The sequence below is a fragment of the Talaromyces rugulosus genome, chromosome V (genome assembly GCF_013368755.1).
Source record: "Talaromyces rugulosus chromosome V, complete sequence".
Taxonomy (NCBI): domain Eukaryota; kingdom Fungi; phylum Ascomycota; class Eurotiomycetes; order Eurotiales; family Trichocomaceae; genus Talaromyces; species Talaromyces rugulosus.
Genome location: NC_049565.1, coordinates 863,509 through 879,700, shown reverse-complemented (window position 1 = coordinate 879,700; position 16,192 = coordinate 863,509). Strand labels below are relative to the sequence as shown.

General features: G+C 45.7%; 5 protein-coding genes across 5 annotated transcripts; 4 read left to right on the top strand and 1 right to left on the bottom strand.

Moving 5' to 3' along the window:
* Nucleotides 1-3,225: 3,225 nt before the first annotated feature.
* TRUGW13939_08845 (uncharacterized protein) lies at nucleotides 3,226-5,224 on the bottom strand (the record flags this gene model as incomplete). The annotated part of the gene is made up of 4 exons (XM_035491971.1): nucleotides 3,226-3,827; nucleotides 4,016-4,836; nucleotides 4,888-5,038; nucleotides 5,104-5,224. The coding sequence occupies 4 exons, from the start codon at nucleotides 5,222-5,224 to the stop codon at nucleotides 3,226-3,228; spliced, it is 1,695 nt and encodes a 564-aa protein (XP_035347864.1).
* A 404-nt stretch (nucleotides 5,225-5,628) lies between these two features.
* Nucleotides 5,629-6,717, top strand: TRUGW13939_08844 (uncharacterized protein; the record flags this gene model as incomplete). The annotated part of the gene is made up of 1 exon (XM_035491970.1): nucleotides 5,629-6,717. The coding sequence occupies one exon, from the start codon at nucleotides 5,629-5,631 to the stop codon at nucleotides 6,715-6,717; it is 1,089 nt and encodes a 362-aa protein (XP_035347863.1).
* A 1,627-nt stretch (nucleotides 6,718-8,344) lies between these two features.
* TRUGW13939_08843 (uncharacterized protein) lies at nucleotides 8,345-10,078 on the top strand (the record flags this gene model as incomplete). Its single annotated transcript, XM_035491969.1, has 5 exons — nucleotides 8,345-8,380; nucleotides 8,436-8,912; nucleotides 8,970-9,112; nucleotides 9,162-9,246; nucleotides 9,293-10,078. The coding sequence occupies 5 exons, from the start codon at nucleotides 8,345-8,347 to the stop codon at nucleotides 10,076-10,078; spliced, it is 1,527 nt and encodes a 508-aa protein (XP_035347862.1).
* Nucleotides 10,079-11,543: 1,465 nt separating this feature from the next.
* Nucleotides 11,544-12,777, top strand: TRUGW13939_08842 (uncharacterized protein; the record flags this gene model as incomplete). The annotated part of the gene is made up of 5 exons (XM_035491968.1): nucleotides 11,544-11,674; nucleotides 11,769-11,988; nucleotides 12,130-12,381; nucleotides 12,440-12,540; nucleotides 12,600-12,777. 5 exons carry the CDS (start codon nucleotides 11,544-11,546, stop codon nucleotides 12,775-12,777), a joined length of 882 nt encoding a protein of 293 aa, XP_035347861.1.
* Nucleotides 12,778-13,011: 234 nt separating this feature from the next.
* TRUGW13939_08841 (uncharacterized protein) lies at nucleotides 13,012-14,905 on the top strand (the record flags this gene model as incomplete). The annotated part of the gene is made up of 4 exons (XM_035491967.1): nucleotides 13,012-13,637; nucleotides 13,752-14,466; nucleotides 14,534-14,577; nucleotides 14,641-14,905. The coding sequence occupies 4 exons, from the start codon at nucleotides 13,012-13,014 to the stop codon at nucleotides 14,903-14,905; spliced, it is 1,650 nt and encodes a 549-aa protein (XP_035347860.1).
* Between the last annotated feature and the right edge of the window lie 1,287 nt (nucleotides 14,906-16,192).

Below are 16,192 nucleotides of genomic sequence, written 5' to 3'. Positions count from 1 at the left end.
AGATGTTCAAAGTATTCTCTTTTTTCTGTTGTATTAACAATACAACACCAGTTTTATTGACCTAAGTATTCGTTGATACTCGAATTTATTTCAAATTTGTAGGGATTAATCACATTTATAGTGCTTGCCGTTTAGAATCTAGGACGGGGCTATTTCTGCCACCACGGTCCACCATGGAGCCAAGAGTAGCCCCTTGTTCTAAGTTAAAAGGGCCAGAACTTACCTAACACTCGAAAAATATTCCATGACGGCTGTCATCTAATATACTCAATTGACGTGTGCATCTCCGTATGGCTTTTCGTTCGGATGTACCCATCTAGGGCGGGAACGCACTAGAATAACCTAACAATTACAAAACATCTTGCATATAGCACACAGCGTGTACATATAAAACACCGTTAAAAACCAAAGAACTGAAAAATACCCAAGTTGGGCTTACGAGTTTTTTAGAAAATTCGTGTCGAGGGAGCTACTTCTGGATACTTACGGTCGACCATGGAGGCGGATATCGCACCTGTCGGTTGGGAGCCAAAAGCGGTACCTTTGAAAGTCACAGTTATAAAGCCCTAGAACCCTTTTCAACGCCAAATTGGCTGTCGTATTCGAAACTGGTCGCTATATACCAGAAGATTTTTAGCAATCATCTTATCTAAGGGCTAACCTCATCGCTGATCGTCGACCTACATGTTTCTTGACGCGCGAGTGAATTTCCTGGCCGCCTGCTTACCTCTGAATTCTGTTTGGTAACTGAATTTTATCTTACAGATGAATAACTATTCTACTTCCTTCCTCCTGGCATTGACTTCCTTGGCCTTGGCCTGGACCCCCCCTTCGTACTCAGGGTATATGCCGTTGTGGAGCGATAGCTTCACTGGCTCTGCGGGAGCATTGCCTAACACTAATAATTGGAATATCATAATAGGGAACCTAGAAGTTAATGGCGAGCTTGAAACATACACTAGCTCAAATACTAATGTTCAGCTAAGTGGTGGCGGCACTCTACAGCTAATCCCATGGATGGATAGCTCTATTTCTGGCGGATGGACTTCAGGTCGGATCGAGAGTAAGTATGTATTTACTCCAGGTACGGGAGAGGTCACTTTTGCCGAGGCCAATATCCGGTTTGGAAGTAATTCCGTTTCGAATAAACAGGGCATATGGCCAGCTTTCTGGATACTGGGTAACTCGGTCCACTCAGGGACTATATGGCCCGAGTGTGGGGAGCTTGACATTCTTGAGACTATCAATGGTCAGTTGACGGGCTATGGCACTTCACACTTTTGCGATGTCACCATAGATGGCATGTGCAAGGAACCTAACGCACTTGGGGGGAGCATCACTATCCCTGATCAGTCATGGCATACATGGCGTATAACCTGGGACCGGACCCCTTCCTCATGGGAGTCTGAAACTATTACGTGGTCCATGGATGGCCAGAATTTCTATCAAATCACTGGATCCCAAACTGGTAACTCAGACACATGGGCAACACTATGTCATAACCCGCTATACTTTATCCTCAATGTGGCCGTGGGCGGCAATTGGGTATGTTGATGCTAGTGCCTGTTTTTATAGGCCTTACGTATAGTAGAAGATGAGCTGACCGTATTTGCTTTTTTAGCCTGGGTATCCTAACTCTGAAATCCTCGATGGTTACGGTAGCGACATGGAGATCGCTTATGTTGCTGTCTATATATCTTGAAAATGCCCACATAAATCTTATCTAAACTCCTTTAGTTAGAGAAATTTTAAATAAACGCATCAGTGTTTCTAGATATCATTGAAGTATTAATGTCATTATTTACTCTCCAAGCTCTGTTTGGTTAAGCGACCTAGAAGCCAACTACGCGCCGCCAGCCACGTACTCGGGACGTAGTGATATGCGTATCAAGATTTTGAATAGCGACAAATTTCTATTATGAAACCCTCATCTAGGGTGGATTTAAACGGCCCAAAGGAAAGACATCGTTATAGAGCTCAGTTACAAACCCGTTTCAAGGTCAGAACTAGAAAGAATTTCATGGACTTAATATTATATGAAATAATAATTCAAGAAATTTACGTAGCAAAGATAACAACTGTTAATTGATAGGATGGATAAGCTCTGGCTTTTCCGACTTACGCACAAGGGGCTACTACTGGCTCCATGATGGGCCGTGGTGGCGGAAATGGCACCGAGACTAAACGGGCAAAATACTATAAATCTGATTGTTTTCCCTTCGAATCTAAAATCAACTCAAACGTTCCTGAAAGAAGAACAAGATCAACAAAACAGTTGTTTTATTGTTAATACAGCAGAAATCCAATATCTACAGAGAATACTTTGAATGCCTTCCATGTCGAATGCGGACACTGCACATTGTAATATCCTTCTTAGCGGACTATACCACTTACATCCAACTCTATGGAAGTACTTTAAAGACGAAATAGCATGGCTAAAACGATATTACGAAAGCAGGTCAACTGATGTTGAAGACCTATGGCTTCGCCATTTCAGAGGAGTTCATCAGGGCAATGAACATGAACAACAGAATGCAATGACCAACATTGTTAATAATACCCTTGCAGGATATGCCCATATTGCAATACAATCCTGGATACCCGAGCCTATAAGATTCAATAATAGTACCCAGATATTCTATCAGGAAATTTTCTTTCTAATCCACGTCTTTTTTAACCAGCAAATGAATGAGTATGATATGATAAACGCACTTTCCAGAAAAAATAGAACAAGACCTGCAGGGGTACCTAATGCATTCCACCCTTTTTTTTGGGTGGCCCATGAAAGGCTACTCCGACGTATTCCACAAGATTCTAAGCCTGAGGTACTGTTGCATATGAGCAGGTACATCTACAAATTCCATAACCATCCTGTCATGATCCCCGTGGCGGATATGCTCTTCAATCTTGCAGTTGAAAAAGCATAATAAGTCTATACCAGGAACAAAAGGTTCTTTATCCTGCCAGTGGATCGCGCCAGGAACGCAGCGGGGACAAGTTATCGCTCTATGGTCAAGCGAAGATAAGATGATAAAAGAGAAAGGAATTAAAAACTCTGTTTATTCGGTCTACATTGTTAGGTTATCCTGCTCAATGCCTTCGCATGCTGATGCTGCTTTGAATAGCTTCATATATAACAAAACATTCGAGAGAGAGAATTGGACTATAAACGTATTAAGAGCCAAGTTCAAAAATTTCCATGGTTAAACTGGAGGATTTCATTTGTTACGACGGACCGGTTCTGTCCCGCGGCAGTGTATGGAGTTTTCTTTGGCTTCGGTTGAGAAATCCTGTTTCCATGACCTGCACCTCAAGCTTCTCTGCCTCATCCCATCGGCCCTGGTCTCTATACGTCGATGCAAGGTTGGCCATGCTCGTCAGCGTCGAGGGATGATCTGCGCCGAGCTTCGTCTTGTGAGTCTTCATGACCTGCACCTCAAGCTTCTCTGCCTCCTCCCATCGGCCCTCGAAACGGTATACGTCTGCTAACATGGCAGTGCTGCTAAGGGCTTCTTCATCTTCCGCGCCGCTAATCTTTATTCTCTCCTTTCTCGACATATATGCCATTTCGCGTGCATCCGAGATATTGCCACATCCTCTCGCATACCATGCCCCCCGGTAAAGTATAGCAGCCCAGCTCCGTAGAGTGTCTTGCGATTTCGGTCGATGTGACACCGCTGATCTAACATGCGGAAAGAGTGATCGGCATCTCTCCCAATTCTCATATTCACCGGTGGGGAATTCGGCATGTAGATTCTCAATAAATTGTTCCTTCCACTCCTCCTCCAGGCCATGTGTTTTTAACCACGTGCGTACCGTGAGCTGAACTAGCCGATGCATCGTGAACACCATGCTATTTTCACTAGTAGCAATAAAGAATAGTCTCTGAGAGTCGTAATGTCGCTCTCGAACTCGTCATCTGGGTCGCATTCAGACGAACTATCCGTATCCACTTCACTAGAGCTGTCCACGCTTTCTCCCGAAAAACCTATAGTTTCATGCTCTTTTTCCATACCTTGAACCCGTAGAAGATCCTCTGGGATTCCCTGCCAGTCGAAAAAGCTCATCAGAGATAACAGGTTAGCCGCAGACTGCCTAGTTCCTCGGATATGGTCGAACGATATTTGCCATGTCAATAGAATAGAGTTTTTTGCCTCCCAGTCTCGGTGCGTGTGGTGTCCCTCATGATTAAGAAGCTTTGTGGCTTGACGATCACTCTGCCGAAGCTTCTCTAGGTATTGTGATACCGAGCAACTGGGTGAACGGTGGGTGATATAGCTAGCCGCTTGCACAATCGCGAGTGGCATAAACTCAAGTTCCTCCACCAACGGAACTATGTCCGCTCTCTCAGAACAACAATCTAGGTTCTTCTGCATTAGAACTAGCGCCTCGGCCATAATCATCGGTTGCACATCGATCAGATTCTTCTTATAGCCGGCAATTTCCAATGCTACTCCTTTATTCCGACTCGTGATAATGACAGAGCCATTCGAGTTTTCGAGAAGGTATCTGAGCGGTGGCTGCGTCGAGGCATGGTTCTGGGCGTTTCCGCGGGCCTCGATAGGAGTTGTTAATGGTTTGCGAAGGAGGTCGTCATCATCGACATTGTCAAGAACAAGGATCCATTCTCCGATTTTTCCGTCTTGCAACCAGTTCCCGAAGAGTTCGAATATATTTGCGTTGCGGTCCTGGCGTCCGGGAATCTTAGCACGGTCGGCAAGGTTGCGTAGACTTGCCTCGCACCGAGCCGCATTACTCGCATGAACCCAGAAAACCCAGGTGTCAGGCGATTGCTGTCTGACCCGGTGGCAGTATTCGATGGCAAGCCGAGTTTTCCTATTATAAACTTAGCCTTGAATGGGCGCCATTACGCCTGTGATGTCTAACCCAACGCCCCCTAGACCGACAAGTACTATTCTAGACCCCGGGATCGAGGACTTTTCGTGGATTTGATCAAGGAGTCCATCACGGCCGACAAAGTTTGGATCGTATGGGAACGGCACAGTCCACAGAGGCTCTGGGCGAGGCTCCGGTCGGTCTAGAAGGGGAGGCCACTATTTGTTAGTCCGACCTGAGCTCAATTTCATGGCTGGTGGAACTCACCCGCTGGAACATATATAGGCCCGTGGCTGATCCCCACCTGGAACCCGGAATTCTTGTCACCAAACGATATAGCTAGGCGTTCCGTGGGCTTAGCACCAAGTTGGGGCTCTCTTCCCCCCATCTATCGAACCTATTGACAGCGGGGTCCCCCAAGTGACAACATAGACCTGGTCGAATGAACGGTGTCGCATACGTTTCCAAACCCGCAAAATGCCGACGCGTCCGTCCTTTCAACCAGTCACCATCGGAATATTACCGCCCTGCCCTGCCCAAAATCCTGACCTAGACTATTTATAGGCCGGTCTATGCAGCTTGATATGTTTCCAAAAATATCACGTGTTTTATTAACGCATAAATAAGGCAGTAGGCGAGGCTGAATAGTGATTAGCCTCCTCTTCCCTCCCTCCCTTTGGTCCCCTTGAAGGACATCGCTGCCATAAACCCAGGTATCCACACACCAACGCCAACAGCCTCTTTGCTACGTTGGCGATTTCTCCACTTCCTACATTTACCTGTGCCTTCGTGATGTCTAACCCGGAAGACTACACTGTCGGTTGGATTTGCGCTATAAACACTGAATATGTTGCGGCCCAAGCGTTCCTCGACGAAAAACATGACCGCCCAGCGTATCTACCGCCCCACAACAAGACCGACTACACGTTAGGAAGAGTTTGGAAGCATAATGTGGTTATTTTCGTTCTACCCATGGGTGAATATGGCACGAGCTCGGTAGCTCGGGTGGCAGAAGATATGATGCATAGCTTTCCGAATATCCGTATCGGCCTTATGGTCGGCATCGGTGGCGGCGCGCCAAGCCAAAAGCATGATATCCGTCTTGGAGATGTCGTGGTTAGCATTCCCCGCAATAGCCAGGGCGGTGTCCTTCAGTATGATTTTGGCAAGACGATCCAGGGCCAAGCCTTCCAGCCCACAAGCTTTTTAGACCAGCCACCCACTGTCCTACGCGCAGCAGTAAATGGACTCGAAGCCCAGTATGAGAGCGAAGGAAACCAACTCAACGAAACGGTCCATAAGATCCTCGAAAAAAAGCCGCGACTACGAAGGAAATATCAGCGCCCAGATTTAGCTAGTGATCAGCTATACCGAAGTCAGGTTGTTCATCCCCTAGGCAGTGATTTACCTTGCACTTTGAGTTGCGGAGAGGATCCATCCTGCCTAGTGCCGCGATCTCCCCGCACCGAAGATGATGATAATCCAGCAATTCATTACGGCCTCATTGCCTCAGCCAACCAACTCATGAAAGATGCTTTGGCCCGAGACAAATTGGCTGCGCAAAAAGACGTTTTGTGCTTTGAAATGGAAGCAGCTGGATTGAAGAACCACTTTCCTTGCCTAGTAATCCGAGGCATCTGCGACTATGCTGACTCGCATAAGAACAAAGCCTGGCAGGGATATGCGGCCATGGTTGCAGCTGCCTATGCCAAAGACCTTTTGTATCGAATTGCTCCCCAGCAGGTGGAACAGGAAGCAAGAATGGTTAATGTTCTGAAGGAAGGAGATCATTATACAAGCATTACTTTCGGAAGTAATAACTCCGGTTTTCAGGTTGGAACGAATGATGGCCCCATTTACGCGACGTTCGGGGTAAAGTGATTGGCATGTATATATCTGCTTAGCTTTCAATATCTGCTTTTGACGAGGATGTTTTGATCGCGTGAATATTACAATTTGTGTTTGCGATCAACGTCCAGTATTAGGTAGTCCTTAGACGCTCTTAGGGGTTACTTCTGCAGAGGATAACCGAGGTCGATAACAATGGTAGCGGTAGGTAGTTTTTTAATCTCGTCAATTACCATCGTGAGGAAACAGAGATCCGTTCTATCTATATGATGTCAGAGCAACAATCGTACATTGTCAACACAATGAATGAGTATAACCTGTCTAACATGCGTCTTTATACTATATTTGAGGTTTTTTGTGAAGCCCATCTATCGAATGACGATATTGTAGTGGCAGCATCCAACCAGGTCCGTGACCGAACCCAGCTGATACTACGAGACTATTTGGATCAAAAAGTGAAAATGGCAGTCCTTGATTATCAGCCGTGAGCGGTCTCATGCCTGGGCCCGATTAGATCCATCATAGAATGGATCTATTTTCTCTCCATTCACATGTTCCGAAGAGGTTCAACAGTATTGACAAAGTAGCAATTTACATTTGTTACATGTGAATGATTCACATGTCATTATACAAGGCATTCTCTGTTGCTCCTTCCCTGTCTTCCGCGCAAAAGACGTCCTGAGTACCCTGTTCAAACATATTCCCCTTCCAGAAACTAAAGTGAGATATTGTACTTCATTTGTCATCAATACTTTCGGTAGTTCCGCAAACAAAGAGAGATTCATAAGACTTCTCAAGGCTTTGTTGGTAACGACTTTCCAATCAACAATGAGCGGCGATTGCCCTTCACGTCGCACGCGGCACGCCAGGACTGGTGCAAATCATTAGCGTGGATGAGTTCTTCCACGGGTTCCTCTGAGCCAATCAAGCAGCCATATCTCTCCAAAATCAAGGAGGGCGAAGGATAGAAAAGCAAGCCTAACTAGACCAGTATCATGCACATTTAAATTCTTGTAAAGCTCGGACAAGGCTATCTGCATAATTAGTGCTACATGTTCTCCTCTAATAGCTTCGAATTTGTATCATTGCGGGGTAATCAAGTCTTGTATCCCATAGCCTAGATTATCTTACAGACTCTCTCCAATAGCTTGGAGCATAACTCGCCCATGAATCATGTGCCAATTTCTACCGACTTAAATCAAGAAAGACGAGGCGGTTTGTGAGAATGATGGAAACCAAAGGATGACTGAGAGACATCAAAGTTATGCAGCACGGATCTTTCAGCCTTGTTCATGTAGCACTGCCTACATGCCGCATGGCCTCACTTTGTAATGGAAGTCACCTTTTGCCATGACACGTAGATGTAGCCGTATCGGTCCAACATACTGCATGAGCTTTACCTTGCACCAAGAAACAATGCTCGAATGAGCAGCATTATATATCTCTACCCCTGTCTAGTGAATGAGGCGAACCATGATGCAAGCACACTCTCCCTCTGACACGTATCAATTTACAATGGGCTCAAAAAATGTAACTGATGCCTTTTTGCCTTATAAGCGTCCAAAATCTCCCAGTAGTGTAGATGGTAACTAAGTCCTCCATGGTCGACCAGAAAAGTGGGAATTCTTTATTGGTGGGTCCCATAAAGCGACTTATCGCAATGAACGGTCGCTCTCAGAGTCCAACCGATTCGCAGGTAATACAGTCTCCTCCACAACTTGTTTTGAGCTAACTCACTCAAGTCCTACCAGAACTCTTCGCCAACCCTGTCGAGACGGGAGAAAAGAAAATTAGAACCAAGTAATGGTCGGAGAAAAGCAGAGAACAGCGACAAACATGCTACTTTCAACGCTGCCGGTACAATACCGCGAGACGCTATTGTTCGCATCACCAATCTCGTTCAATTTTTAGGATCTTACAACGATGACGTTGATAAGATTGAACATGCACTGGATCGTCTTATGGAAAAAGATGAAAAAATCAAATCCCTTTCTTCTGCGATCCAGGAACTGAAACACTCTAACAACGAAGAACTTCAAGGATTGAAGGAAGAGATCGAAGAAAATTCAAATCGCTTGATTGAACTGGAGCAACGGGAGCTTACTATGATTGATAATCAACAGAGGTTTGAGGCTGAAAAAAAACAAGAAAAAGAACGGCGCAAGCAATTCGACAAAGAACAGCAGACGAAGTACGAAAGGAAGCTCGACGCAGAGAAGGACAGACTCGTGAAAGATTACGCAAAACCACTCCAGCTCGCAAAGGAAGAAACCGCAAAACTCTAGAGCCAAGTCAATGCTCTCCGCACAGAAAAGGCCCAGGTTGAGAAGACTCTAGGACTATACGTCAAAAACGTCACGGAGTTGGAATCGCAGCTGAAGGAGTCTGAATCGAGACATCCCATCCAGAGCCTATCTACTGAACACTAGTAAGTTTTGATCCACCTTAATACTCTTTTGACACTAACCTCCTGGTAGCGAGAACGCATTCTCAAATTTACGTGAAAAGATAAGAGCTATCACACAGACTTACTTGTGTAACTTGCCGCCAGAAAATGAACTGGTAGGTATATGTACACCGTTTCGAGTTCTGTTTCTAACAGTAAAAGGACATCGATGAGGTTCAAAAGGAGTTCACGAAGCTACAAAGCATCTTTGGAACAATCTCTTTGTCCGCGTCCGTGGCATCCAGGTTTCTTCGTGTTCGCGGTGCGCAATGTATAATCGTCGAAGCAATTTGCAGCTGCTTTTGGCAGCCTTTCTACGTCACTGCTAGAAGTCTCACATCCGAGGCAGTAGCTCCACTGTCCCAAATATCCAACAAGTTATTTGAGGAGGACCGTTATAAAGAAAGTCTTTGGCGAAACCTCACCTTTAAGGGTCTTGATATGCCAACTTCCTCACAAGATCGCTGCCAAGTCCGCCCGGAAGTCAAGAGAATTGCCGAGATTCTTCAACGGCTAATACCGAAACAAAAACACAAAGATTTCGAGATAGACCTTGAAGAGCTTCTTCTTGAGTCTATTAGGATCTGGGATGAGCTGAAAAGAGACAGCTGCGTGGTTGCGTTCGATCTTCAGCCGCCCTCAGTCTGGAGTCCGGGCTGGAAAGCAGAAGATTGCCCGGATCTTGGACTAGCTGATGTGGAAGCAAACTCCGAGCCGGGAAATATATCTAAGATGAAACCCTGGTGTCTCTTCCCGAGAGTTATATTTCACACAATTGATGGAAGAAAGAAATTTTTCCCAGGGAATGCAATCTTCGCTAATTCTCCAGCTTTCCATGAAAATTGCGCCGAGATCCAACGTCAGGAAGAAGAGATTGCCCAAATCAAAAAGAATTTTGTGAGAAGACCCACAATCTCTAGAGGAACTCGTGGATTGGCGACTGAGTAAACGCTTATAACCTGTCTAACATGCTTTTTTATACTACGCTTGAAGTTTGTATTTTGCTAGTCGTGTTTTTCTCTCTCTTTTCTTTTCGGGATTTATGTTGATAATCATTGTTTCTACATTAGTTCAATTGAATTTAAGATTCATTTACTTTTCCTAGGCGTATCCTCCTGTAAATCTGACAATCTCAGGACCCCTTTCCGCGGAGTCCCACAGTCCCAGATAAACAGTCACAGGAACACTGGCTTCCTAGGATCGCGGTGATCTAGAGCCACGGATCCGAATCCGTTGCAGGCACAGGAATACTGACCCATGGCCTGCGCGGTCCCCGGGAGATATTGGCACTATACTCGGCTTGGAACGATAAAGTTCACTTTCAGAACGCCATTAAATCTGCTTCTGGCTGTTGTTGTATGCATGTATATATCCAAGGATGACGTAGTAACCAGTCCAGAGCACCAGATGGGCCGGCGAGTCAATCTGTGCTCTACCACACTCGAAAGTGATGTGGAAGATGAGCGTCTCCACCACTACACTGCAGGCTCTGAACTTCACCAGGTTACCGTACGCGAAGGGATTGGTGGCAGAACCACACCTAGTCGGTGATAGTCTTTTATTAGATCTAAATCAGCCGATACAGTGAACGGGCTCATAGGTCGGGGAACGACAGGGGTGACTCTTCGTTTGATTTGCATGGCCATTATTATTTGCCGATTCAAGAATCTGATCCGGGGCCACAAGGTGGTCAGCTTCTACGAGACGGAGCAGACCAGGCCGTTGGTCTTTGTATGATGTCCTTCCAGCCTTGTCCAAGTATATGCGTTGATGGCTATGATAGGACTTAGAATGCGGGCGATGGCAACGTGCCAGAGATTTAATTATAACGGAATCAAATCTTTTCAGTGTATACACCAAAGATATCTCCTGACTGGTACAATGGGGCATATAGAGAAACTTATCCTTTCTTGGAAAAAGAAATATAAAGATAGACTTTTTTTACTACTTTCAGTTGTTTATTACGAAAAACCAGTTCCGTCGGTGATGCATGTGACCTAGCCTCCCGCCGCTTTGCTCCCCTCCAGAGGCTCCCTGGCTTCCGTCGTGCTCCCGTCAGCACTCCCTCAAATCCCGTAAGCTCATACTCTGCTCGCGTCAACTCCCGTTCTGGCTGCTTTGTTGCTGCTGCCTGCCCTCTTCGCCCTCCATCTACTGCTCGTCTAAGCCGCGTACTATCTGAATATCGTCAACTTTAGACGAGATGCGTTGCGACGGCTCATTTCATCCCCTGGAGCGGAGTTGGGAATTTCCATGGCCAATTTCCTTCGTTCCAATCGGAGGGGAGATCATGGGACGATAAAGCCGTGAACTCAGCTCCTGGGATTGAACCATTCTATTCAATACAATCTACTTGGTATTTTTTTATTATTATTGCTGTTTGCAATTCAAAGCAGCACACGTATCTAACCTGATGGCTCCCCGAAAGAAATCGAAATCCTTCCTCAATACCGCTCGCAAGAATGGCGCAGATCAGCATAGACAAGGGATCAATGGCGAAAGAGTGAAGGGCATAGTCGAACCGCACACAACGAAACAATACGAGTATGCAGGGGCATATTGGGAAGCGTCCGTCTTCATCCATTTCTTACTTCCTCTTGATCGTCTGCTAACATGCCAGTCGATCGGCTGTCTATAGATTCTGTACCGAGACGGGAAAAGACCCCGTGAGTAGCGCGTATGACCTAGCGTCGCTCAAGGACTTTGCCCATCATCTAGCCCTGGGGATGGAAGGGCGTCATGACAAAGATATTGCAGGCCAGAACTCCGTGATAGGAGTATGGAAGCGGTTCACCGCCGGATTCGACCGTGATAATGACGATGCCATCCCACAGCCCTTAATGAACTCGGTGCTAAATGTAAGGGACCCTGAACCTTCACACGCCTTTGCGTTTCTTTCTCTACTGAGTAGTGGTTCTCACTACTTACTCTTTTTTGAAACAAAAAAACAAAAACTCGCAATGTGTGACGTATCTGATCTATTACTAATTTGAGTGTAGTATCTTCATAAGACGGTGTTCCCTGAGCGTGGGAACCCGGAGGTTAAGAGGCCGCGTAATCATGCAAGGAAAAATCACTTTATCCACCTCGGTCGACAGTTATGGGAAAACGACTGGCACGAATACCCAAAACCGATCATGAGAGTCAGCATATGGGCGCAAATTTTATTATATGTGTTTTCTTCTGCGAGGCTGTGTGAATATCTCGAAGGTGCATCCCGCGCGAACTCTGGCCGAGGATTGTATTGTAGGGTCAGTGTATTCAAAACTACTGAAGGCTTGTAGCTGACATTAGCACTTTTCGGCTTAGAATATCACCTTTGGTGTCATTCGAAATGAACTTGGAGAACCCGAACTCGCCGCACAAGTGGTCAAGGATACGAAGGGTATGACTAAGAGGCCTAACAAACGGTATGTGGTTCCAGCTGCAAACTTTTGTATTTAAAAGCTGACGTGTTTGTTTATTCAAGACCAAAGCATGAGGTCTATGAAGGATTATCCACAAAACCACGAGCTCTTCTTCTCAACCCCATGATTCCGATCCTTGCAATGCTGATCGCTTGCGGTAGACTACGTGATTTTAACACCCTGGATGAGGTGTTAGCAATACCGGCTCCTCCTGAAGACGAAGTCTATGCGCTCGAATAGAAGGCACCGGGATCCCCTCTTTTCGAAGGCTTGGATGGGCTAATTCAAAAGGCAGCAACACTGGCTAGGATTCTAAGGAATCTAGGTAAACGGGCGGGGTATTATGTCACTCCAACGATGCATGATTTCCGAGCTGAGGGGCTGTATTTGATTGGTATGTCATAATGTGTCCATATATATGTATAAGGCTATACTTATCAAGTATTAGATAAATTTCACTCGAGCACCCAAAGAATGGTCCACGCTGGCCAGCAAATTGACTCTACGCATCGTCAGCACTATGCCCCCAACAACGGAACCGATGGTCAAGCAGCGTACACCGGGGATAGTGTGCGCAGCCATGTCGCTGATCTGTTCCGAGGGCTGTCCCTCACTCGCAATCCTGATCTTTGGCAAACGCTCCCCGCCGAGAAACGATACGAACTGGAGAATAGAGAGGACTATATCGAGATCGAAAATGCCCTTCAGGCTCTTAAAGGATCGACAAAGAACCAACAGCGTCGACTATTATACAACAAGATGAGGAGACTGATTGATTCTGAGCTTAGCAAATGCCAAAAGAGTCAGACCCGCAAGCCTTTGTCTGAAGAGCCGGACGGAACTTACTTCATGGGTTCTCATCGATCACAATTTAGCCGTGCGCGTCGCATGATGCCGGTGCGCCAACGTTTGGCCGACAATATCTTCCAGGAGGCGACATTGCGTAGTGATTTAGGTCGCCAAGTTCTCGCCGATATGATAGCGTTATGCAAACAAGAACACGAAATTGAGATCCGGCCGGGACTGGAACCCGGAAAATGTCACTGCATTGCTTCAAAGGACGAGTCTTCTGAGAAACGAGCCCATATAAAATCTAACAAGTATGTATGTTGTCTTAGTGGAAGATTCATTGCTAACTCCAATGTCGACTCAGGGATCAACCGGCGGCGCAGATGTGGAGACACATTTACCATGGATTAATTATCCGATCTCAGGGCTTTCTATTCGGCACAAACCATGGTGGACAACCTGGGATTCACGCTGACGCCAGACTCGATGGTCCATTTCAACGACGCCACTTGGCCGTTATTGGTCATGTCTTTCTTAGCATTCGCGGGCAATACTCTCTACCCGGTCGTGCTGCGACTTGTCATTTGGACCTTCAGCAAGATTGTGCCCAAGGACTCGTTGACCAAGGAGACGCTACAATTCATCCTAGACCACCCACGCCGCTGTTACACACTGCTTTTTCCCGCCCGGCCAACCTGGATCTTGTTCAGTATCATCTTTTTGCTCAACTTTGTCGACGTGTTACTCATTATTGTGCTTGATCTCAATAATCCCGCTGTCAACAGTCTTTCACTTGGCGCGCGGATTCTTGCGGCCATCTTCCAGGCTGCGTCCGCACGACATACCGGGACATCGTCATTTAACCTTGCGGACGTTAATCCAGCAGTACAATTCAGCTTGGTGATCATGATGTATATTTCCATCCTACCAATCGCGATCAGCATTCGTTCCTCAAATGCGTATGAGGAGCGAGCACTAGGTGTATACCCACATGAGGAAGGCCTCGATGAATCAAACGGTTCTTCATACGTTATGACACATATTCGCAATCAGCTCACCTTTGATTTGTGGTACATATTTCTCGGCACCTTTTGTATCTGTATTGCCGAAGCTCAGCGGATCATGGATAATGATGACCCAGTAAGTAGTGATCCAGCCTCCCCAATCGAACGTTAAGAAGATCTTGGGCTGACTTGTCCTTGAAAAGGCGGTTGCTGTATTCCCAGTATTTTTTGAAGTCGTATCTGGATAGTACGTTTCCTCAAAAGATCTTAATTTATTCTTGGTGACAATTTGACCACTAACGCATCATAGTGGCAATGTGGGCCTCTCTCTTGGGTATCCTACAGTGAACACGTCACTTAGTGGGCAATTCACCGTCTTCAGTAAGGTTGTCATGTGCTTTATGATGATTCGCGGTCGACACCGTGGGTTACCATATGCCCTAGATCGTGCTATCATGTTGCCAAGTGACCACGTCACCGAGATTGGGCTACAAACCGAGAACAGCGGTTCACTTGGTGACGCCAAAAGTCTGCGTCGCCGCATGCTGCCGATGAGGACGTATCTCACAACCTAAGAAGACCACACTCAAGTTGGGCGGGTGCCATCAAAAAGCCAGAGAAGTGCCTTGTTAGTCGAAGCTATATGTATAGGACTCAGATAAACATCCCACACTGAGTATGAGTTCAGACTTGCATGCTTTTGTGTAATCCCTACCTTTTGAGAATTACTGGACCTTATTCGTTATCTTATGTTAAGATGTTGTGTTAAATAGTTTTAATTCTGTTGATATTACATTAGAGTAATATCTGAACATGGCAGTTTGTCGATGTTCTACAGCCACTCTAGATCTTATGTTCTTCTCAAACTCTCCTCAGGGCTTACAATAATTCCATTTTTACAGCATACCAGTACTCATCTTAGACATGCTAGGGTTGCGATTTGATCACTGTATATACCGAGATATTCCTATTTTCTTCCTAACAAGGAGCAGCGACAAATAGGACAAGACCAATTTCCATGAGACAGCCATGATGCTAGGCATGCATGATGAAACGCATTTTTGCATTTCCGATGGACCAATACAGAGGTATCACTTATATCGGGATTTTCTAAATCCCTGATTACGGGTCCACGCAACTGTGCACGCTGTGGTTGACGTAGGTCGACGGGAGACTGTAGCGGCAAATAACACATTACGCTGTTATATAAAAGGTTAATGTTCAGTCATTTAAATTAGTGTTATTATATTGGTCAACAATGGAGATGAGAAAAAGATATAACATTAAGATAAAAGGAAACTTACCATATTTCATAGTGAGAGACTACTCGACCTTCTCGTCTTGTCTCTTTAAACCACTGATCAAAGCGCTGTAAAGGGTGTCTGAGAGCAGGATGAATGTCGCCGTCTAGTACATTTATCTTGATGTGCGAACAAAGACGACGCTGTCTCATCCGGTCTCGCCAAGCGATGTATCTATTACAAATATCATTATGCCATCAAACATGCGCAGAAGTCGAAGTCAGGTATTAGAAGTAAGTAACCGGAATAGTATCACATACATGGGAAAGAAAACTATAGCGGACAAGATAAATACTGCCGCGGAAATTGCAGCAGCATGCGATCCAGTCAAACCCATCAATCACAAGAAGCAACCGACATCCTCTTATGGTGAGAGTACAAATTCGTAGTGCGAACTCCGTCAACAGAATCTGCCTTTTATCAATCCGCAATGTAGTAGTAGCTTTTCTTGATCGTTTGTCCGATTACCTCGTGATACCAATGAATATACCGTGCAATGACATAGCACTCACTCTTCCCACAGTCTTAACAACCCTATTGGATTGCCAGTTCTTGGTACCC